The 24,520-nt window shown below is 27.8% G+C and overlaps 1 protein-coding gene and 1 long non-coding RNA gene across 7 annotated transcripts in view; one reads left to right on the top strand and one right to left on the bottom strand.

Annotated features, from left to right (window-relative positions):
* LOC107451075 (uncharacterized) overlaps positions 1-24,520 on the bottom strand; it is a 33,947-nt gene that overhangs the window by 7,939 nt on the left and 1,488 nt on the right. Inside the window, exon 2 of one of the 5 annotated variants that reach the window (XM_087152530.1) lies at positions 2,123-2,249. The exons of 2 other annotated variants lie outside the window; for them this stretch is intronic. Coding sequence is in view for 1 of the 3 variants with exons in the window: in XM_087152528.1 (XP_087008654.1) it covers positions 22,385-22,388 (4 nt within the window). In the remaining 2 variants the exon portion in view is untranslated. Of the gene's footprint in view, positions 1-2,122; positions 2,250-22,365; positions 22,476-24,520 lie in introns of all 5 variants that reach the window. 2 more of the 5 variants (XM_021145768.4, XM_087152528.1) reach the window with 2 other exon arrangements.
* Positions 741-18,440, top strand: LOC122269230 (uncharacterized). Of its 2 annotated transcripts, XR_011637984.2 has the most exons (3): positions 741-867; positions 11,533-11,650; positions 18,403-18,440. It is a non-coding gene; the product is annotated as an uncharacterized LOC122269230 (long non-coding RNA). The 2 variants fall into 2 exon arrangements; XR_006225061.3 differs by lacking the exon at positions 18,403-18,440 and having other exon boundaries at positions 11,533-13,213.

Here is a 24,520-nt window from a genome sequence, read left to right as displayed (position 1 = left end):
GATTCTTATGCATGATCTGTCTAAACCAATGAGGATATTTCACGTAACAGTGTGACCGTTGCGAGTCAGGAGCAAAATTCGTACCAACCAGCCACCGCGACTCATGAAAACTAATTTTATTTTATAACCGTCGTTGCCGACCCAATTTTGTGTTTATGACTAACAATATTCAACTCCGTAGCCTTGTAATTTTGAAAACAATCCAGAAAACAAGGAAAACACTGGATTAAGCATTGGGAGAAATTAGCCTACGTGGAGGACTTTTTGATAGAACTAACCCGTATTAAATGTTTTCTAATACATGCGCGCTCGGCCTTAAACATATTGCGACTTTTACTAGTTGCATTGCGTAAGAAAAAAAGTTATAAGGGGGTGGATAAATAAAACAGCTCGGTCAATTACACTTTTATTTGCATGTCGAGTGGGATTGTAAAATCAGGCATATTTCATGTCTTCACTTTAATTATCTTATTCGTAAAATACTGTAGCATGCTTATTGCATAAAATAAAAATAATGAGATGTTTACCCAAATGAGTTTTTTTTATTAAATAATTTATAACTAAGTATACAATCTAAAAAAAAAAGAAACACAACTTCAATAATTTTCACTAAAGAGGTGAATCTATTTAGAAAAAAAAACCTCCAGAAACTTAGAACTTCCCCGTCTTTATGATGCTCTATTTTGAGTGCAAATATAAATAGGCAAGCGATGACGTATTCATATACTTATACATTGAGATACGCAGAGAGGTGATGCACGCATGCTAATGCAAAAGTATAGCAACCTGCCTCTAGTATGACTCGACTTACAGCCTGTTTAAGGTAGATGGAAAACAATTCCTAACAAACCAGGCAACAATTACCATGTAAGATATTTGCTCTTAATAATCCCACCATTTTAAGAAGAAAAAATAGATAAGTTATAGAAGTTCATATGACACATCGTAAGATCTTTTCCAGACTATTTATGTATGTTCGGTCATTCACAGTAACACACACACATATATATGAAAGTTATTCATGTTTAAGTGCAGGCAAATTAATTAATTTTAACTATATTTATATTTCAATCATCTCTTCACCACCCTTTAAACTATTAATCTTTGGAATAATTAAAAGTTAGCAGGTCTCAGTATTTATCAAATAACACCAACCTTTTTATAAAAATACTAACGTCTGAATAATATTACTCATTTTTACTAAAAATTTTGAGTGCGACTTTTATTTTTCATTCACCATTACGATTAAATTTTGAATGCTTCTATTTAAAATTGCATAACGTGATGAAAAAAAATTTGAATATCATTCAAATTTTTACAACGTTATTGAATTAAACAAAAACATTTTTTTGATGTTACCTGATTAAACAGCCTTTTAAATGGATTCATCATCATTAAAATTCTGGAATCTTTAAAATAGGGTTAAATCAGAAAAACGGCTAAAATTTTGAAAACTTTCGTGTCAATTTTTGCTTATTTCAGATTATCTTTGGAAATATTTAAGCTAATCCTTTGCTCTTAATTATGAAACTCGTTCCTAACTAAGATAATTTAATGCAAAAATTAAATTTTTATGACCATTATTTAATTTTATATTTGTCAATAAAAACTTTTTGACCTAAGGGCCGAAAATGCCTCATTACAAAATGTGAATGAAAATGTTCAATTAGTTTCTGAGTAAAGAAGTTTTATTTCAATTTCCATACGTCGTATTCCCTTCGCGCATTGTCTTCGCCATTTAAAGTTGCATTGATTTAAGTGATGTAAAAATATGCGTACCTTACAATCAAAATTTTTTGATCGATCTTACATTTATAAACAAATATATTTTAATAAGTTTCATTATTATGTGCAAAATAATTTTTTTCCTTACAAAGTTAGAGAGTTAAGGCGTAATATGTGGAAAAATTTTTTTATTTAAGAGATCGAAAATTTAATTAATTGAAATTTTGATCTAATTTTAATTCAATTTAAAAGGATAAATAAAGTATTGCGTGCAGCATATTTTCTAGATCGCGACTTAGTCATTATTTTTTGATTTACCAGTAGTCCAGTAGATTTGGTAGTTATCCAATAAAAAGTTACATTAATTGTTTGTCATTCATGAAAGAAATCAACGTACTCAACACCTCGAGAGTCCCAAAAGAATCTTGCGAGTCCTTTGATAGCAAATAACAAAGATTTCGCCTACGCTAGGGGTGCACTACCTGCGGTCCGCCAACCCTCGATATGCGGCCCGCAGCAGAAACCTAAACAAAATGGGAAAGAAAAAAAAAAAATTTTTTTAAAAATAAAAAAATTCAGAAATTTAAAATTAAATAGTTTTTGAAGCACCCTATCTCAATGCAGTTTTTCGATCGCTTTTTTTTTCATCATTTTTAATTTTAATCGTTTTAATTTTAATCATTTTTAACCCGAAACATTCTTTAAATCAAAAATTTTAACTTGCATTTATTTTAATAACTAGAATATTTATTTATTTTTTTAATTTAATTCTATGAACAAATTTTTTTAATGTTATTATTTATGTTTAAATGGACTTTTAATGGTATTATGTAATATGATAAAAAACATGAATTTTTTCACAGTTTAATTATTTCAATTTATCTCATTTTTTTTCTAATAAATCGATTCTGATTTTCTGATTCCATTTTTTCTTTTTTTTTATCCTAAGTAATCAGTTTTACAGTTTCTAATTTTAAACATTTAAAAGTATTTAATTTTATGCAAAGATATTACAAGGTTAACTGAAAAAAAAAAAATAATTTAGTGCTTAGAACAATGATGTTAATATAACAATTACTGTCAATATATCTGTCTAAATACTTTGTCATGCAGCCGTTCATTGATCAATCTGATGCGCATGTACTATCAATCAGGTAAATCCTATAGATTGGTGGAAATCTGAAATTGCTGGGAATGTTAAAAAAGCTGTATTAGATATGATTTCACAGTTATTTTCAGGTCAAGCTTCTTCTGCATCTGTTGAGTGAGTTTTTTCGACAATGGGTTTAGTACAATCTAAACTGCTCAAATCGCTTAGCAACTGAGAAACCTGGAAAACTTGTTTCTATTTAAACAGTTTAGCAACAAACTACTGTATTTATGTCATTCTCAATATTGCTTTCATTAATTTCAAATCACTGAATGTCTATATTATTAAATTAAATAACCCAGAATTGTGCTGTCTCTTTTATCAATAAGTATTTTTTTTCTCATAATATATTTACAGTATCTTAGACATTATCAGATTTTCTATTAAGAAATTTTGTGAAAAAAAATTCCAATGAGTACATAGATTTTTTTAGCTTAACTTATCTATTTTGATATAGGATTAAAAATGAATATTTTAATATAAAAATATATAGATTACATAATTAATTATTGATTGATGAATGACTATACTAATATGAACACAATCTGTTACATTTATCCAGTAATTTTTGAAATCAAGAGGGAAAAAAAAAATTCACAATTTTAAACTAAAATTACGATTTGCTAATTGAAACTTTGTTTTAATAGTTAAAGTATTCTTTAACTTCTTTATTTCATCTAGTCTTTAAATTTCAATCATGCATTTGTTTCAAAATGGTTGCTATGCATTCAAAGCTATGTATTATAATAAAAAATTGTTTTAGGTAGTTAGAGCTTCTAAAATATTGTTATAATATAGTTTCAATATTAATTTAATTTTGATTAAACATTTATAAAGTTTTTTTAATCATAAATCAAAGTTATTACAGTGTATTTGAATAAAAGAAAATCCGATTTAAATAAATAAAAAAATCACAAACCTTGCCTTAAACTATTTACCTCTATAATTACGCAAAATAAACTAATAAATTTGAACATTTTAAGTTTTTCAAGACAACACTGTGTTTCTATACTTTTTTTTCTTTCTATTTCTTTGTATAAAATTCAACGACATTTTAAATAGTTTTTAAATGTATGGACTTTTCTCAGATTGAACATTAAGAAAGGAAAGAAATAATTGTAATGTTTGACCTTTACAACAACTACTGAGTAACTCATTTAACTTTATGTATACAGAGAGAGAGAGCTGGGTACTTATAAATTCCCCCCTCCATCGAATGATGATGCAACAATGATAGAAAGCACTTCACAATTCAATGAATGTTACACAGTTTTTCTTTTTCCAACAACTCTTCGTTAATGTGTCTTCCGGCGTTAGTTAATGCAAAACTTACGTATTTATAATTTAATGTATTGTCACTTATTTTAAGCTTTGTTAAAATTTTTAGCCTTAGCAACGAAACATAAATGCTTTGTTACAATGAGGAACCTGCATGCGTAGGGTAATTGCGTAATCTTCATTATTTTGAATAGTCTAATACAGCGGTTTCCAACTGGCGGCCCTCGGGCCGCATCCGCAGCCTTTTTTTGTGGCTCGCGGACTAAAGTATAATAGTTGTCATTTTTTGATGACAATTATCGTAAAAAATCTATATGGGCTTGATAATACTTCTCTTTCGCTGAAAAAAAAAAATTTCGTTTCTGTGAAATTTAAAATACCAACGGCGCAAAAAAATTATTTCTCAGGTTTTACATACAAGAAAATATTTATTCAAATACAAAAATAACCGTGTATGTTGCTTACTAATCTACTTCTAAATTTAATTTCTAATTTAATACGTTTGTTTTGTACAAGTTGATAAGAATCTGATAGTAATATTAAATGTCCGTCATTTGACTGGTGTTTTTAATTGCGGCCCCCGGCCTCATGTAAGTTGGAAACCCCTGGTCTATAACATAAAACTCTCAAACAAACTATCAAATCAGTATGTTCAAAATTGACCTGTAATTTTTAAAATCATAACTCAAAATTAGCTTAAAACGAAAGTATCTTCACGTGACTCAAAAAGAGGCAGGGATTGTTTCTGACTTCAGTATATAGTACATGGTAAACAAAATTGGCCGAACCTAAACTTGTCATATGATGCGTTGTCTTACAAAGGAGTTTTATTCTATACATATATATTGTTTTATTGCCAAAATTGAGTTAACTTTTTGGTTTAATGCAGAGAGAGAGAAAGGATGTTTGGTTTGAGAATTTATATTTTTAAATCAAAAATATCAATTTTGCAATTCTAAAGTGCTGAAAGAAATAAGAACTGTTTCAGAATTTTTCACCTAATGGTTTCATCCCAGATAGGAAATGGAAATATTTAAGATCTAGATTTTTAAGTTTTTTACTGGAGATGCAAATAATTCCTAATCCCTTATTTATTTATTTTTAGTTATTTTTTTATTTTTAAAACCGTTTTTCCTGAAAAACTACAAAAAATAAATAATTATTTATTTGTAATAATTTTTCTTGTGTGCAATATTTAATTTACTCAAAGTAATGTACTGGACGCGAAATATGCATTTGAAAATTTTATACCATTATTAGCTAAAATATTTTTGCAAGATGCATTTCACAAAATAAAGTTCATACAAAATTTACCAAAAAAAAAAAAACACACACACACACAATAGCGAATTGCTTGTGTGCGTAGAAAACTTAAAAGTGTGATGTAAATAAAGTACATTTTCTTGAATAATTGAAATGAAATATGATTTTTTAGTTTTCCTTCTTTAAAATTTAAATATTGTTAAAATTGCTAAGTTTGTTTCGAAGTTTGCTGTTTTAGTGACAATGAATAAATTATAAAAAAAAAAAAAATTTTAATTTCCAAAATTACAGAAATAACTTTGAAACATGATTTTGTAATTTGAGGTCTGTTTTTTCCCCCCGATTGAATTCTCCTCCCCCTTCTGAGAAAAATTTCGTAGGTGCCCTTGAATGCAAAAGAAAAAGTGAATGCGGGAAAAAAAAAAAGTTTTATACTACTTTCCTAATTTGTACTTTTTTTTCAATGACCTTTGAAAAGCATTATTATTATTTTTTTATTATTATATTATTACTATTATTTTATTTAAATGTTGGTTTATTTTTTCGAATAACATACATTAAAGTATGAATTATTTTAAAAATTCCATGCTGGTTTGATCGCAGACTGAGCAAATTGAAATAAGATTTTAAATAAAAAGTTTAAAAATTTTCTCAAAAAATGGCTTAATTTTTATTGTTTACTTCTAAAATATTTTATTTAATTGTTATTAGAAGTGACGCAAAAGATTTCAAGGCCTATTTTTTATTTTAATTCTTTTTACATTTTTCCTCCGCCCAACTACACAAAAATAAAATGCATTATTTTTATTTCTAAAATTTCGATTTCAATAAAGTAAAAAACAAAAGAACGTATGTTTTAGCTAACGAAGTTAAACCAGAACGAATCGGAATAGGTAGTTTAAATTAAAGAAAAATATTTATAAAAAGGAATAACCTGTACAAGACTCTTAAGGAAAAAAATCCTTTTCAAGAATAAAATAAGAAAAAGTTCGCAATTTCCCCCAACCCCCTTCTTTTTGGTCATCACGTTTGATGGCTTTGCACCAATCCTGTCATTTTTCGCGTTTTGGTACATTCATATTTTTATTATTAAATTTTATATGGTGCGTTAAATGTAAAGCTATTACAACGTGATATAAAACTATACTTGTTGTAAGTGCTTTGGAGTTATTTTCATCAATGTTCTACGAGCTGCTTTTACTGTATCAGAAGGTGATGGGAGTCGTATTTTCCCTATATTTTGACGTCATCAGCCGAGATGGGAAAACTAGAGTGCCTGCATTGAAAAAGAGTGATGACAATATCCAAGAGCGCATGCGCTGCCGTCTAGGGGAAACTGCGTTTTAGGGGGCGTGGCTAATCTAGCAATGTTAAATATTAATTACAAAATAACTAGTTAACCCACTGAACTAAAATTGGTGTCTATCGTCATAAAATGGTTCGAAGTTTTATATCAAAAAATACCACGCAGGTTCCTCATTGGAATGATAACACTTATGTCCGCATTTGGATTTATCTTTAACCGATATATTGAAACTGGCAAAATATAACAACTTTTGGTGCAGGTCGATAGATTAATTCGTCAAAATTTATTTATAACAGGTATTTTAATACAGTGAAAGAAGTTAATTGAAATAATTTTTGTTTGAAGATCAGTTTTTTTTATGTCACTACCATCCCTTATAAAAAATTCAAAACATATCAGTGTGCGTATAGCGGCTTTCAGAACTCCACCAGACATCAGTCTCGCGTCGTGGCGGGTACCATGGTTACGAGGAAAAGTCGCTTCGAATAGGGGTGTGGGGGTGAATAGTTTTGTCTTGATCTTTGTATAGGTCAACGTGAGTAAACTAATCGGTACATTCATTTCTCCATTAGAAAAATGCTATCATTTGTTCTCCTCAGAGCAGCACTATAGCCAAAATTTTCAACAACAAATAAGCACCTTTTAAGCATTTTTAAGTACTCAAAGAATATTTTAAACAGTGTAAAAAATATCATAATGAGGCAGGGATAACAAGTTTTAGACAATTGACAATTTTATCCTATTTTAATCACCATTTATTTATAACAGGTAAAAAAAAAAAATGTAGACATTTAAAAATTTTGCCAAAAACCCAAAATTTTTGCATAAGGATAATTATTATCCATTATAAATATGAAGTATTTTTAAATTAACATACATGTAAAATAAGTGTTCCATCTTTATCTAGTCCCTTAATTTGCTTACTTATTGAAAAAAAAAAAAACAATTATCTTATTAAAAAAACACTTAACAATCGTTTTATTCTTTTATATGTAAAATCAGTTTTCATATCCTTTCATTTTTATACATCTTTTCCCTCGAAGCAAGTGATTACGAAAAATAGTTTTTAAGCCCTCTGTACTTCATTTTTCAGTTTTGTATGAATAAGACCGAGATTAGAAACTGTTCTTTCGATTGATCTTGACCTTCTTAGCTATTATAACATAACAAAATACATAACATGTAATTAGGAAATTTATACTAGTAACTGTGTTAAATATCGATAGTAACTTAATTAAACCTTTGAATTGATTAAGTTATTAACTCATTCAAACAAACATTTATATTTTTCGTAAATTCTAATAAGTTGACTTATCAGGGAATATATTATATTCATGATTTATTGGAAATATTCCTGTACATAACTACAAGCAGGAGTACTGAAAATTCTTTGTCCCTTCCTCAGAAAAATATTTTTTTATTGAAATTTTTCGAAAACTTTTATCATTTTTCTCTTTTAGTACAATAACTTTTTAAAAATATTTTTGGAAAGTATTGTTTATATAAGAAAAGGAATTTGTTTGAATTTTAAAAAACGAGCATAGGTTAAAAATTATTAGAAATCGAAATATACTGAAATAGTAATAATTTATTAAATTTAAGGTCCGATTCACAAACGTAAGGAATTCAAACAAATAAATACCCAAACTGACATTTAATGTTTTTAACGAGGAAAATTTTGCTAAGTGACACATTTTTTAACAATAAAACACTTTGTACGAATTTTTGCTCAAAATCTTGTTTGTGAACATTAATAATATTTCTTTTTTATTAAGTCGAGATCAGACAATTATTGGCGACCACTTTAGTTTTACTTACTCTAAAAAAATCAGCCTAAATTGTTGCGTAAAATATTTAAAATCAACATTTAGATTGATAATTAACCACTCATAGTTATTACTTGAAATATATTTAAGAGTACCATGTTTTTAGAAAAACCAATTAATAATTTAATTAGGCTATTTTTATAAATGATATATAATAAAAATTGTAATAGATAATGCAAGCATTGTGCATGATTTAATGTTAAATAAGGAAACTTGTCCCAGGTTTTTGTCAGATTTCGACAATTTTTGACATTTAAATTTCAAACCTGTAGTTAGGATATGCGTACTAATAAAAATAGATTTTTCTTTTACTGTTAAAATTTCTTCAAAAATACATTAATAAAATGCAAAATAATTTCTATATATTAGCCACCATAAAAACAATTTATGCGCAATTTTAAAGATATTCAATATTAAGCGGTTCTTTCTATTTCTAAATTAATAATTACATTATTTAATTATGTAAAAGAATTCATTTAAAATTATAATTAATTTAAATATTATTTAAAAAGTCTATCGAGCGTATTTTTTAGAATTAAATGAAAGTTATTTATAAAACCATATTTAACAAAAGATTAGTATTACTGATCATACCGAATTTATAAAATTATGTAACGAATTAAGCAATCTAATAAATTCATATTACAAATGTAAATTAATGATTGGCCCTAAAAAAATGTTTATTATTATTTGTTTCTTGGTTCAGTATTTCTTTAATGATTTAAAAAATATTGAAGTAATTTTGAAATGTAAATACAATGAGTATTGAAGCTAAACATTTTTGCCTAAGTAAATGTTTCCATGGTCCCTACATTCATAATATTTAACAAATCAGAGATAATTGAAATTTTTCAATTGAAAATCAATTGTTTGTTAATAAAATCATTAAAGAAATGAATTAAAGTTTTTTGGAATGACATATTGTCATTAGAATTTTTTTGCAAAACTAAACATAAGATTTTTTACTGCATTTAAAATATTAAAAGCTCCTCATTTTATACTTTTTAAAATCTTGTTTCTAAATAATATTGGGTTATCTCATAAAACAACTTAAGAGTACTGAAATTTTTAAAAGTAATAAGCCAAAAAACAAAAATTAAGTACAATGAAAGCTTATAAAAATTTTACACTTAATATTCTCAATTTTTAACTTAAATGAATGAAAAAGGGGTGGATATTTTGAGGTGATGAAGCTTAGTGATTCTTGACTGGTCTAGAGGCCTATATGAAAAACGTAATTAGTAAATGATCCCCAAGTCAAGTTCAGATGGCCATAAGCTATTAAGCATTTTTTAAAAACATCCAATGAAAAAAAGTACCTTCAACCCTGTATATTTATTATCAGCAGAAAACAAATTTAAAATCAGTGAAAGACTCTTGCTCTTAGCATAATAAATAAGGATAAGCATTATGAATAAATTAAATTATTTTCAGAAAAAAAAAAAACGCTTTTTTTTCTTTTTGTAACTATTTTAAACAGTCAATTGAAAAAAATATTTCTGTGCTGTTTGTGCTCTGCTGAACGCATTTACACATAGTTTAAATTAAATTTAAAAGAATACTAGAGGTTCATTATACGTAAATAAAATTCTTGCTGAAATATGTTAGCCCAACAAGTGCAGATAATTTTTTAATGGTCAATAATCTCCTTTTAAATGCCACACTTTCCGGTAGAATAGGTTGAAATTTATTTCTCCATTTCATAGAGTACCGTACCATATTGAATGACCTATTTAACAAGAGAAGTTCATATTTTGCGTTTTCTTAGTGAGTGTTAAAAATCTTCACCTATTTGACGAAAATAGTAAAAAAAAAAAAAATTGGAGGAAGGTGTGACATGACATGTTTTTCTTATCTGAAATTTTTCTTTCGAGAAATTTAATAGATAACTAATAAATGTAGTTGAATAAATGATTCACTTACTGATGCATTTAGCAAAATATATATTTAAAAAATGACGATCGGACTAACTTTATTAGATGCTATCGAAGTTTAATGTTCAAAAAGTACGATTTCATAACTGCACGCATGACATTTCTACCTAAATAAAGGAGGTATTGTTTTCATTTTTTTCCCTCCAGGCTATTTAATCAATAGAACGAACAGTTCAAAGGTAATTCTTTTTGCATGAACTCACGGACACTATTTTTCACGGTCTCAAATTTTGAGACAAAAGCAAAAGTTTTTTCTTTTCTTCTTGTACGTTTAAGAGCACTTTTTACACATAAGAAGCCCATTTCAATTTAACTAGTGTTAGGTTTCATTCAACTAGAGTAAAAATTCATAGGAAACAATATTTTTCTTTACAAGCAAGTTGCGTACACCCCCCCAACTCTTAAAACCGAACTTCTAAATTTATATTATAGATTCCAGCTTTATTTCATTCAATATAGAATTAAAAAAAATACACGAGAAACGCAAACTCACTTAGTTATATGATTATGCCAGATGTGTAAAATGGTGGTACATTGAACCTTTTTTTTTTTTTTGCATTAAATCCTTATAATTTCGGAACTTGTCCGAATAGTCTCATTCAATCCAAGGGAAGATATTTTCTTTTACATCTAAGCTATTTTTACTTTTTTTTCCCTCTAATTGGTACTTAGATATCAAAACTCTCACTATCTTATTCATTATTTTTGTCGCAATTCAGTGTTTCTGACTTAGATGAAAATTGCATCTCGATCTCTATTAATAATCATATGTTCTTATACGTGTAAATTTAGACATAAAAACCCTTAAAAAGTTACAAAAAATGTTATAAGTCTGGACTCCTAGACGTCCCTTTCTTATAAAAAAAATGCCATTTTTTAAAATTTGACTTTTTTAATAAAATATTTAATCAACGCCTCAAACTATTTAAAAACCTATAATTATGTTTGTTTTTTTAATCCCTCCTTAAGTTTTGATTTATTTCATAAATCTTTACGTATGTACTTCATATACACACAAAAAAATAAGTGTATTTTTTTTTCCCTCTATAGGTAGCAGCACTCTTACCTGGAAATATTTCCAAGGAAGAAAATGTCGTTACCATCAACATACTTGCTGTCTGAATGTATCAACCAATTTCCTGTTAGGAAATGCTTCCCTAGATGATTAGTAATATTTACTCTTATTCTTAATGGCAGCATGCTAAAAATAAATTACTTCTCAATTTTTAGATCCCTAAATCCCGCCCCAAAGACATGTACATTTTAGGACTTCCACAAGCACAAGAATGATTCAATTTACACAGATGTATAAACTATAAAAATGTATAAACTATTCCTAACATCAGGTGTTAGAAGTAAAAACTTATCAACCAGGCGCAAGAATAAAAAGTTAACATGTATAATTGTTGTCCAATTTCATGATGGAAGAAACAACTAAAATCTCTTCCCCAGGATGTATCTATCAAGCCTTTTTTTTTCTCTCTCTCTCTCTTTGAATGAAAGTGTTGTGTACCACGTTTGTTAATTTTTCACAGTAGCATTCAATTTTCTGGTTCTGTAATGCTAAATGAAAACATTATCTCTTTGTAATGTCACCAATTCATTAACCTTGATTTCTAGGTGGATAAGGCTTTTCGCATTAATAGTCTATCTTAGAATTAGCACTTTTTCCAATTTTTTTTTCATTGTTCCAACTTCGCCTTTTTAGTTTGTTACCTTCAATACTTATGAGGAATATTCTTATCCAAAATTATTATATTTATCGTGACATTTTAATTAAATTGAATACTGCTATGCGATTGCACAAAACTAAACATTGCCTAAATCCTAGATTATACTTTGATAATGCGTAATTAATGCAAATGTGTTTTTCAGTAACGTAAAAGTAGCAAACAAGGCTCGTGAAGTACTGTGTATTTTAAAAACAAAAAATAGAAGTGTATACAATAACAAATTGTAGGGAAAAAAAAATTTTTAAGAAAAAGGATTCAAAATCTGATTTTACTATAAAATGAAAACATTAATTGGGCATTTTCATCTTTGAGAGAGCAATAAGTTTTTCTATTTGGTTTGTGAATAGTGAACTAAGTATAGAAGCATTAGAAATGCAATTTGAATGAATAAGCTATAAATACCTATCATTCTTTAGATTAGTCAATTGAATAGTGTTCTAAGAAATCGTAACGATGTGTGATTGGCAATTCGTTCTTGCATTGAGATCTATTTATTTTTATCACTATCACTCAAAGATCAAATTATACTTTGCTGCACATGACCATTAACATGAGCTTATGTAACTAAGCTAAGACCTCTAGCATAATTTAGAAACAAAATTTAATTGAAGATTGTTTCATCTAATTTGGGTATGTATTTCAGTGCATACTCAGGGGTCTGTCCAGGCCAAATTTACTACCGTTTAGCAATACCTTTACAAATTCAACTTTAGGAAAAACGGTAGTTTCACAAAATACTTTTTCTTAAAATTTTATTTTTGTATCCCGTAAAGAACGATAAATCCATATTTTTGTGCTAAAATTTTAGTATAATTTTTAATTTTCACAAATTATGTCTACATTTTCACAAAATACGTACCTTTCAGATAATCCTAGACAGATCCCCGATACTTATACTTAAAGCTAACAGGTAATGAATGTACAGTGAAGAGCTTCCACCATTTATGAATGTAGTTTTCGTAAGCTTTAAATAAACACAATAAAAAAAAAATTGAAAATAAGGTTTGGAGTTATTTACATTTACTCCAATTTTCAGAAATGTAATTTTTCATTTTTAAAAATTAAAACTGTTATAGGAGTGTCTGTATATAAGTCTATGAGTAGTACCATAATACTTATTTTCCTATTATAAAAATATTTTTCTTGTCACATTTTTTAAAACATAATTTGTTCATGTACATATTTTTTTATTCATTTTTTTTTAAAATTCATAAACTAATTTACTGCAAGTAAATTTCTTTTCTAATCTTTAAATTACACAATTTAATTAAAATAATTTGCGTTTAAAAATAATGCTTCAAATCAAACACGGTTTTTTTTTTAAATTTTCTCTAATTTAATTTCCAATTTAAATACTTCCGGTTGGAATATAACAAAATACCAAATGAAAAAAATATTTTACTTTCCTATAATTTTTTTTTTCAATTGTGAGCATAATGGCGAATACCTATTACGGTAAATTAACATAAATATGCAATTTTTAACATTTATCTAGCATTGCATTCATGCAAAAATATCTTGATAAATTAATATGCATAAATTTAAGGCTAAGGAAACTAAAAATGCTTAAAATAAAGCATGCCATCCTGTTTCGTTAAATACTATTACTTTAATTTCTTCCGCTTGTTATTTATAAAATTAGTTTAAGAACTGAATAAGATCAAACTTTTTGTATGTCCTGCTAAACAGACATTATGCTCGATAGAATCCAAGAGCATAAATGAGAATAAGATGCTATTCTGATTTATGTTCTATATTTTATCTTTCCTTTGAAACCACGGTTTTGTACTACATACACACAGCATGCTTTCATTAATTGTTGTAATATCTTAAATTTTTTTTATTATACATTTATTGAAATTGTATTTTAGATATTTTTCTACGTATCAATACTATTTTATATAATGCTACATTATATTAATAAACATGTTAAACTGAAAGTTCTATTATGGCGAAGTTTTTAAATTTTAACTTTTATTAAATCTTCAGCACTATTTTACTTGAGCTTACCTGTCTCATGTATAAAAGGTATGTTTTATTTTTGCAGCTCACCTGAAATTTTTATTTCTCTTCATCATTCTATGATTTAATTGAAAAAGCCTTATTACTTTAAATATTTCGTGCTCCTAGATGTTAAAAATCGTAGAATTGAGATTTTTTTTTTTTGGGGGGGGGGGGGAATACTTATATTTCTTACTCATGTAATTAATGCTGATACATACATATTTTTAATTTATATACTGACCTGCAAGAATAAGGGAGGAATATCTCTCTCTCTTATACATGTATTATTAAAAATTTAATTATTAGAAATTTTAATGTAATGTATGAGCATATTTAAGTATTCTTATGCAGTCGAACTTCATTAACGCGAAACTGCTCAACGTGAAACATTGATTTAAATTAAACTAATGTCTGGTCCCGTGAGTCAGCAATCAATTGTTGGTGTATTTTACATGTTTAACATGCAATTTTTAAGCTGATTCGCCTGACATGAAAGGAAACTGGACACGACACACTTAATAAGCATGGAAATAAAATTCTTATAATTCATTTTGAGAAATGCTATTTGTATTTTCTTCCTTTGTTAGAAATAGCAGATCGGCAAATAAATAAAATAGTTGCCACCTTTTAAGCTTATTTTGTTTGGTTCATAATAGTATTGTTTGCATACATTAATATAATACATAACATGTATTAATAATATGTAAATTGTTTCCATGATGGATCGGATAAAACAAAATTCGGTTAACTTGAAATAATTATTATGATAGTCCTGTCGATTTCGCGTTAACAAGGTTCGACTGCATTAGTTTTTATTTTATTTATTTATTAAGCATGCAAGGATATTAGTGCCACATAAGTGGACGTTTCATAAATTGTCTATAGAAAATCTTATCAGCTAAACCGGTTTGCTTGAAACATTTTTAATGGTTTAGTTAAATCTAAATCAATATAATTTAAGATAAATTTTAAATAAAACAAAAAAAGTGATTAAAAAAATACAGGAGCACATCAACAATTCTTGCAACTCAAAATTTGCTTAGTTGGTATGACAAAAACCAAATTATATTCAGTTTGTACTAGGTAATAGATATCTTTTATAACATGTTTTCTTGTAGGAACTTTAAAAATGAGTCATTTAGATCTTAAACCAATCATAATTGTTACGAAACCTTACGAAAATTGTTCAACTATGAGTAAGATGAAATGAAAATTCTTCAACACCTATTCTTATAAAAAGTATTCTATTTCGAGCCGAAACCATGCAATTCAAGAGGGTTAGTAACACAAGAGACCATATTAGCTTAAAATATATGTACGGTAAAATTCAGCTTAGTGGTCCAACAAGCATTATCAATGTTTTCTAAAATAGCTTAAATATGGACGTTATTCTCATGTACATACCTGGAAACCTACAATTTTTAAAATGCAGATTATATGCATTTTCAATTTTTTTTTTATTCAAAGAATCAACAGTACAGAGTATAATGTTCCTCAAGTGGAATGTAGTGTTTTAAAGCAATCAGCTCAAATAAATCCGAAATAAAATAAAAATTTGATGCTCAGTAAATAACGGCAGTAAAATGGGGTGTAAACGCAGACTACGTCTGTGTAAACAGTTATTACTATTTAATAGTTACAAAACAAAACCACTAAAAAAAACTTGTGAATTGAGTTTTGTTTCGGAATTTAATTCTTTAGTTTTAGTAGAAATGAATGAAAAAATGTAAATGAAGGATAACTCAATTTTTTTAATAGAAAATTAATGAGTTATTAGCTCAACACACAGTTTGAAAAAGTCTTCATTAGATTATCTCATACATAAGGTTAAAGTATTGGGTTGTTCGGAAATTCATTTCATTTTTTTATGGACATGAAAGTTGATTTCCTTAGAGTGAATAAACATAGAATTGAATTATATATTGTCAACACTGGCCCAATGCCTTTTGCCATGCATTAGCATGATTCCACGTTCTTTAAATTTTTGTTCTTTGCTGGCAAAATACTGTTCCAGGAGATAGTTGACCTCTTCATTTGAAGTAAAGGTTTTACAGTCTAAAAACATTTCTAGAGACCTGAACAGACATTGTAGACTACCCATTTCTTGTCCATAGTGATGATGCGCTTCAAAAATGGATCATTCTTTTGAAGTTTTCGAAGCAAATCCCAGACATTAAAGCAGAAATTTCTTTCCCTAAAGTCTTGAGGAACCCATGTCAAGCTTTAAGATAAAACTTAAGCGTTTCAAATGATTATGAATGGTCGGTCGAGTTAGAAAAATTTAATCTATCAGTGATCTCACCAGTTATTTCCGGTTCACATCAGTCAAGGTCTTTATCGTTTATTAAGGCCTTCAATTGGCTTTTCCAAACGTGCTGCATCTTTAACATCAAAATTTCCGCATTGAATCGCTTTCCATATTTGAAAGGGCACCGACCAAACACTACTGCGTAGCATCAATCGAACTTTTTCACAAGCATGCCCTGCTATATCAGCTGTCAAACTATTTAATGATTGTGCGGCTTAAATGTGAAGTTGGTTCTAAAAATACAATTAAGGCCTCGTCGGGAAAAACGAAATTACTTACCGAACAACCCAATATTATTTGAAATAAAACCTATGAAATCTTATTCCCTCACTTGCAACTCGTATCACGTACAAAAAAAAAAAATTCTTCCCCAATTAAATACCCATACTTGCATCTCTATATTTAAATGGTGCCGTTTCTATGTATTAAATTTTTGGTCTCTAAATGGGTTTTTTATTTAGCAAAAAAGTCTGAAACTCAGAAATCATAATTTTCGGACTTATAAGAGATTCAGAAAGTTTGATGTTTTCGAAGGTATTATTATTTGGGTAGAAACAATGCAAAAACATAACAAGTTCTGATAGAAGTGCAAAACAAATTTCAGTAAATTTGAGGTTTTTCAGTGTGCAAAAGGGAATTGGATAAGTGTTAGGATGACACTCTCATTACCTGATTTAAATTTAGGAGGCTAATTTGTTTCTTAAAATGTATAAATGTTTCTATTTCCCCTGATGAGATAATTAAGAAACTTGGATTGTTGTTTTAATTCTGCTTATGGGAATAAACTTCAGAAGCAAATGTTTATTTTCTTTTCACCTTACGTGAAAGATAAACACTTTCGTAATTTGAATTATGGATAAAATTGTTCTAAATTCTTTTTATGGGATAGTTTATAAATATCTATTGTTGTTTTAATTTTATTTAAGGGTATAAACTTCACAAGCTTACACCCATGCTATTTTCTTATTTCCTCTGTGAAAAAAAAAATTACTTTTAAGTGAGGGATCAATTCTTATACTTTTATGAAGCAAAGTTTGAAAAAATGCAGTTCAGGACTAATATTCTTATATACTCATTAAAATAATAATTTTAAATATGTTTATAACTAAAATCATTGTACTCACTCCTTGCTATAATCCCATATATTTTAAGCGTGACTGCTTTGTTTTTCTTATCTAATACCTTTTTCAGTATCTTATTACAAAAAAAATTAGAAATTTCTGGCACATTTTTTCTTGTCACTACTTGAAAATAGCCTATTTGTAGAGAATTGCCCAGTGGATAAAATTAAGTTTTAAAAAAATTTCCTTTTTGTGCTTGCTTTCTTTTCTTTCTAACTATAAAAATTTAGATCCATGCCAAATAATTATGCTATAAGAACTACAGTGAAACCTCGCAGGAGTTATCACTCCCCGTTCCACAGTAAAATGGTAACGAAAGTACATAATTTTTAATAAACGATTTTAATTTTAGTCAATGTTATTTTCTTGATGCAGAAATGCCATCGAGGTATAAAATTAAACGTCAATAAAAAAAAAAAGATCCCCATTGAAATAATTATGAGTAAACACAAATTTACCAATTATGAATGAAAGAACTATTCTAAATAAATAAGCAATTCTGCCTTTTGTTTAAGCTTACATTTAATTTTATAATATAAAAATAAATTAAAAGATGAGGTTTGTTTGAGATACTTAGCTTTTTCCAAAAGAACTTTTTTTCTGATTTAACTTCAGACTGTAAAAATAAATTATTCATAGCACAGTCTTTAGTGTGCACTCTGACTGCAACTCTAATTAAGAGTCCCATAGAAATATTTAGAATACATTTTAATCTACTTATTTGTTGTTAAATTTTTTGCTTTGACATTTTCAGCATTTGGTGTGTATGTTTGCCTGGTCGCTGGGAGAGGTTTTCACTAAGTCCATGGGAAAAATTCTGTGCCTAATAAAAGTGGTCATAAATAGAGGAGGTTGCTACATAGAGGCGGTCTTCCCTGGAGGTTTCATTGTATATTGTATTCTACTGACAAGCTTTACACTGTATTTGGAGGCAACATTTAAGTGGCAAAAGAAAAAGAACTTCATAAAAATTGTGTGAGGTTTAATCAGAAGTTATGTTGTAATAACTTTTTTTTTGTTACCATGTTTAAGCTAAATGCATGTCTTAGCAGAGTTACTTTTAATGTATGTAGTGAAACAAACTTTGACCACAGGAGATTTTTGTGTTCGATAAGGTACAGTATTGTAAGGAGCATATTTTAATAAAAGAGCTCAGAGCAGATTTTATTAAAAATTGTCTAGAGCTATATATAGATAACTGGATAGAGTTGAACAGGATTTATGAGTTTTTTTTTCTGTTTCTTTCTTTCTAAGTAATTGTTTTTTATTATTTTTTTAATTTGAGTATTTGTGTTTAAGTTTTGAAATAAATTTTCAGAACTCAACGTCAGATCTTTCTGTTAGTTCTGACACTACAATATATGTATTTTTTAAAGCAGAAGTAAACTACATTTACTTCAACCAACACCTACCAGCAATAACACCTAAGTGTTGGGAAGGGATAATTGTCTTGGTTGTGAACAATCTTGGCAATCATTTTTTAAGTGCAGGCAGCTTGATTCTGTTTACAAAAATTTATCATGCTTTCATTAAATGTACATGTTTTATCTCTCTCTCTCTCTCTCTTTTTTTTTTTTTTTTTTTACCTGGACCTACAAATATTTAGAATGTCATGATTGTTACCATAGCAAGATATCTTCATATAGAACAAAAGTTAATTATTTCTACTTATGCAATGTTAAACCATGGGTTCAGTGTTATCATTAGCTGTTTTTGAAATGGTAGCCCAGTCTGCATGTCCTAATTCAGAGATAATGGCAAACTAAAAAGTGCTGTCCTCTTTTTATTTGGGGGGGGGGGATGATCCTTTTGTTCCTTTTTTTAATCTTAAGAGATTGCTTTGTATTCTTTCTTGGTAACCATAACTATTGCAAATTATTTTTAGGCTAAATTAATATCAAATATCATTGTTGCTCATATTTGAGAATTTTCACTTTAAGAATATCAATATATTTAAGAAAATCAGTGCACTTTTCTATTTCTTGGGATATCTCTGCTAGTGTATGAACTTGCTTGAGTCTTGGAAACTTTCTGACAAAATTTTGATATTAACCCAATTTATTTAAAAATTGCTTTTTAAAACTAATATTGACTAATAATCCTTTGTATAATTTCATTAATATCCATAAACATCTAACTGCATTTATCTATTGTGCTATTTTAAACGAAATGAAGAGGAAAAAATTTTATGAAAAGAGTTAACAACCAGAAAGATTCAGATACCAAAGAAGACTAAGGACAATTGTAAGATCTGTTTCTTTTTTAAAGAAAAAAAATATGACCTTTTCTATGCCTTTAAAGTTGAGTAGTACAAAAGGGGAAGGGACATAATCAGAGCTCATTCTAGGCAGAAAAAAGGGCAGGGTGCAAACGTTTAAAAAAAGGGCATTATTATTCTAAAAGGGCAATAATTTCTTTCTATGGGCTTTTCACGTTCTATGAAAAAACATTGTCAATTAGTGAAAGAAATTTTTTTTATTTTACTAACAGTAGCAAAGCAATCATATTTACTCATTTTTATTAATAAATTAACATATATATCGAGTTATTGAGCTAATTAACTTAGCAATTTATTTAAAATGCTTGCATATATTTATAAAATAATAAATGTATGTTTTTAAGTGTCTGTAGTTATGATTTAATAATTAAATTGATTAATAATAATTATGATTTAATGATAGTGGAAGCAACTGCAAACTTTCTAAGACAAGTGCAACAAGGGGGTGTGATGGCTATTTTTTCCGTCATATAAATCTATGTATTGACAGCAATGACAAACTAAATAAAAATAGTTGAAAATTTAAGAAATCCATTGTACAGTTTGGAGAAAAAATAAAGAAGGATTGAGGAAAGAAAGGGTTTAGAGTCTATTACATCAGGGGCAACAGGGTGGATTCTTTTGACTAAAAGGGCAACAGGGTGGATTCTGTTGACTAAAAGGGCAACAGGGTGCTGCGCCCTGTTTACCCTGCCTAGAATGAACTCTGATATAATTTTCACATCTATTTCATGGTGCATACCTCTGACATCTTAAGATTTTCTAATTAGATTCATAACTACTGAAAGAAATGTTATAAGTTTGTATTTAAAAAATGCATGAAAAAATTTCAATATACAGCTATAAAATAATTGCTTACTAAAAAAGTGTCTTAACCTGCCTGTAATTCAAACTTATTAAATTGCTTTCTCAGTCGAAAAAAAGAAAGAAATTTTTTTCTCATTTTTAAGGCTTTTTAAATAAAAAAAGGCACATAGAACAATTTTTAAACAAATAAATCACTCTTCAAGTACAAAATTGTGCAAATTTTAAATATAAAATTTACATGCTAAGAAAGATTAAACGTTTGCTGTAATGTAATTAGTAACAAACTTACAGTCTCACCATTATCAGAGGCACAATATAATTACTTTCATACCTTGCATGGATTTGCAAATTTTACGGACTAAAATCATGAAGGATTTACAAATTTTAAATTACATATTTGTAGTCGTGAAATATTTCTTTGTATTAAAATTATTTAACTGTCAACCGTGACAAAGTCATTAACTATGTCAACACTTCTCGATACTCAGCCTGACTTAACCCTTCGACTACTAACAGAACTCATTTGTCCCAACAAATGTTTAAAAATTACTAATAGACACATGTATCCCACCATGAAGTACGGCCGGGACATATATATTTCCCAGCCTCTAAATTGATAACCACTTGACAGAAAAATCCTAAATTTGCCTTATTTGTGACCTATTTTGTCCTTTTGAATAATAAATGGGACAAAAAAAATCATTTTTTAAAATTCGTAGTCAAAGGGTTAAAATCTAAATATTTTAAGTCAAGCTTTAAATTTTACATATTCAGCTTAATTGATAAGCAGATTATGTACAGTACTTTGTGTGTGATTATTGATTTCATTTCCAACAAAAGAATGCATGGTCTCATTCAGACCTGTTCCATAAAAAAAGAAGAAATTATTATATTTGATCTCAATGTGAAGCAATTTACTAAAAACTCAGTTCTTTGATTAAAAAAAATCTATTAACAGACGAATTCTTTTTAAATCATAAGGGAACGTAAAAACATTCAAATTAAATATATATATATCAAAAGAATTTTTTCTCTTAAAAATTCATATCATGAAAAAAATTAAATAGTTAATACAAGATTTTGTTTATGATGAAATAGCTAAGTTAACTGACTCTAGTTAATTCTCAAAATGAAAACAAAGTTCATTTTACATCTTTGGTTAGTACTAATATTTAGATTGAAATATACACAGTTCATGAGTAATTTATTTACAATAATAAAGGGGACTTATTTGACGCTTCATAGCTTTTGTGTATTTTATGATTATATTACAATTGAAAATATTTCCTACATTGCAGCTTTTATTTCTTTTTTTTTTCACAATACTGTTTAGTTTGAGAACTTCCATTTCCTTTTTTATAATTAAGCTAATGATATTCTCAAAACTAATAGCAAAATGAACGTGAAATATCTTTTTAGATCACTACATTTAACTAACTAATTCCAAAATTAAAACATAAGAAAAAAAAATAAACTATGGAAAAAATAGCAATGAAAAATGGTCACTGAAAATAATTATAATCTATTATCTTTATTATATTTCTATCATCCTAACTGCTTAGGCAACATATTAGCCTACTGTTTGAAGAATTCAATGATAAGCTTAAAAAAATTTCTCTTTATTTTACTCACCACCAGACTTAATTATTACCCATAAAAATCAAGGCTAGAATAAGGCACAAGCAGAAGAAAACATTTCAACACAGGGATGACAGTAGTCAGAAAGTAAAAAAGAGGAAATCCTAGAATATATAAATATCCAAAAATTTGACAAAAGTACGATTTTTAAACTTGTAAACCATGTCATTATAAATCACATGCATGATTTTAAATTGAGAGAATATGAATCCCGATGAGGCATTTAAATCACGTGAATATGAAACTCTATATCGAATTTAAAAAAAGCAAAAATACAAATCATGATGCGTAATTTTTAGATCACGTAAATACGAACCACGATGCATAATTTTTAAATTGCATGAACACGAATCGCTACATAGGGTTTTAAAAATGCGTAAATACAAATCACAATATTGGATTTTTAAATCTTGTAAATAAGAATCGCAATGCACGATATTTAAATCAACTTAATAGGAATCGCAACGTTCAACTTTTAAATAGAAATAATACAATGTTTGATAATAAAATCACGATTTCATAAATGCATAAATACAAAACGCAATATTGGTTTTTTAAATATCGTAAATAAGAATCGCAATGTGCAACTTTTAAATAAGGTTAATACGAAAATCGATGAGTGATATTAAAATCGTGTGAATAAGAATCGAGATATTTGCAGAGTCTGGATATGGGATTTTCATAAAGCTTGTTTGTATTGTTTTTGTTAAGACATAATAAAAATAAAAATTTACAAGATTAATTGAATGAGCAACTAAACATTTCAACTGCAAATACACCTCTATTTTTTTCGTTTGCTGTCACACCAGAAAACAGGAAGCAGCGATGTCTGAATTACGAAAGACGAGCTATCTGGAGGACTGATAAAAATACTGAAAATCTTATTTTCTGTGCATAAAATCAGAGAAAATAGCTAAAATAAGCAGGGTTGCAAAAAACCCACCTGCCCAATAAAACCCACCCTAAAGTGGGTTTTTCTAAGATTGATATCTTTTCTTATCCTGTTATATATAAGAGCTATTCTATTGAAATATATATGTAGTCTAGCCTAAACAAAATTAACCTATAGTTAAGAAACTAATTGTGTTGGAGACTGGAGAGTCACCTTGCTGGCTAGATTTGAGTGTATGGCCATTGATTATTCAGTGCCATAGATTCGTTCTCCATGCAAATAAAATATTTTCCTCAAATATTTCTTAAGATTAAAATATAAATAAAAAGAAATCCTGTGTGAAATGACTTGAATTCATCAGTAACAGGAATGACTTGACATTCATCAGTAATGTAATATGCCAAACAAAATGATGCTTGGAAATGTTGAAAATTTTGTTTAGTATCCTAATATTTTACTGCAAATAGTATGATTTGATATAATCATGTTGGGAAAATGCAAATATCTGTTCTTAAATATCTTTTAACAACTTTTTTTTCTAATTTTACTGACCAAAAATGAATTAATTTTAAATCATAAGCAGTTAAACTCAAATTAAAATACAGTTTTATCAAAATTATTGCTTTTTGACATAATGGTAAAAACCACGGTATAAACCGTCATGTGTCAAAAACTTCCAACCCTGATTTATTTGTATTAATTATCTATATGAAGTCAATTTATAAAATTAAGCCTAATTATTAATATTAAAATAAGCTTTTTTAAAATAAGGTACCTATCCCTGCCCTCTCTTTTGAAAACCCCTACATAAAAAAAGCAAAAAAGTCCAATAGAACTCAGAAAAAGCTCAATAAAACCCACCCGGGTTGGGGTTTTCTACAAAACCCCAAATAAATGAAAATAAATAAAAACCCAACCCTGAAAATAAATAAAAATGCGGAAAGGTTAGCAGTTAGGGTGTAGTTTGAATTTTCTGTTTATCTTTGAAAATGGTAAATAAATATAACTATTTTATTTCAACATCTGAATTTCTTTTTTAAAAAAAAAAAAAGCGGGATATTTATTTAAAAAAAAGAAAGCGAAATTCAAGAGACAAAACCGAAAAAATCTCATCCCTGTCAACAGATCCTAATATATTAAGGCTTACAAATGCACACGTATAATTTTTTTCAACTTTTAAATACTTGTTTTCAATTCAATATTTTAAAAACAATTATTTTAGTAGCTGCTTTATAGAAATTTGTTGCATAATGGTTC

The sequence above is a fragment of the Parasteatoda tepidariorum genome, chromosome 9 (assembly GCF_982258835.1).
Source record: "Parasteatoda tepidariorum strain Cologne lab strain chromosome 9, Ptep-v5.0, whole genome shotgun sequence".
NCBI lineage: Eukaryota > Metazoa > Arthropoda > Arachnida > Araneae > Theridiidae > Parasteatoda > Parasteatoda tepidariorum.
The sequence above is the reverse complement of the archived record's forward strand: the minus strand, read 5'-3'. Positions and strand labels throughout refer to the sequence as shown.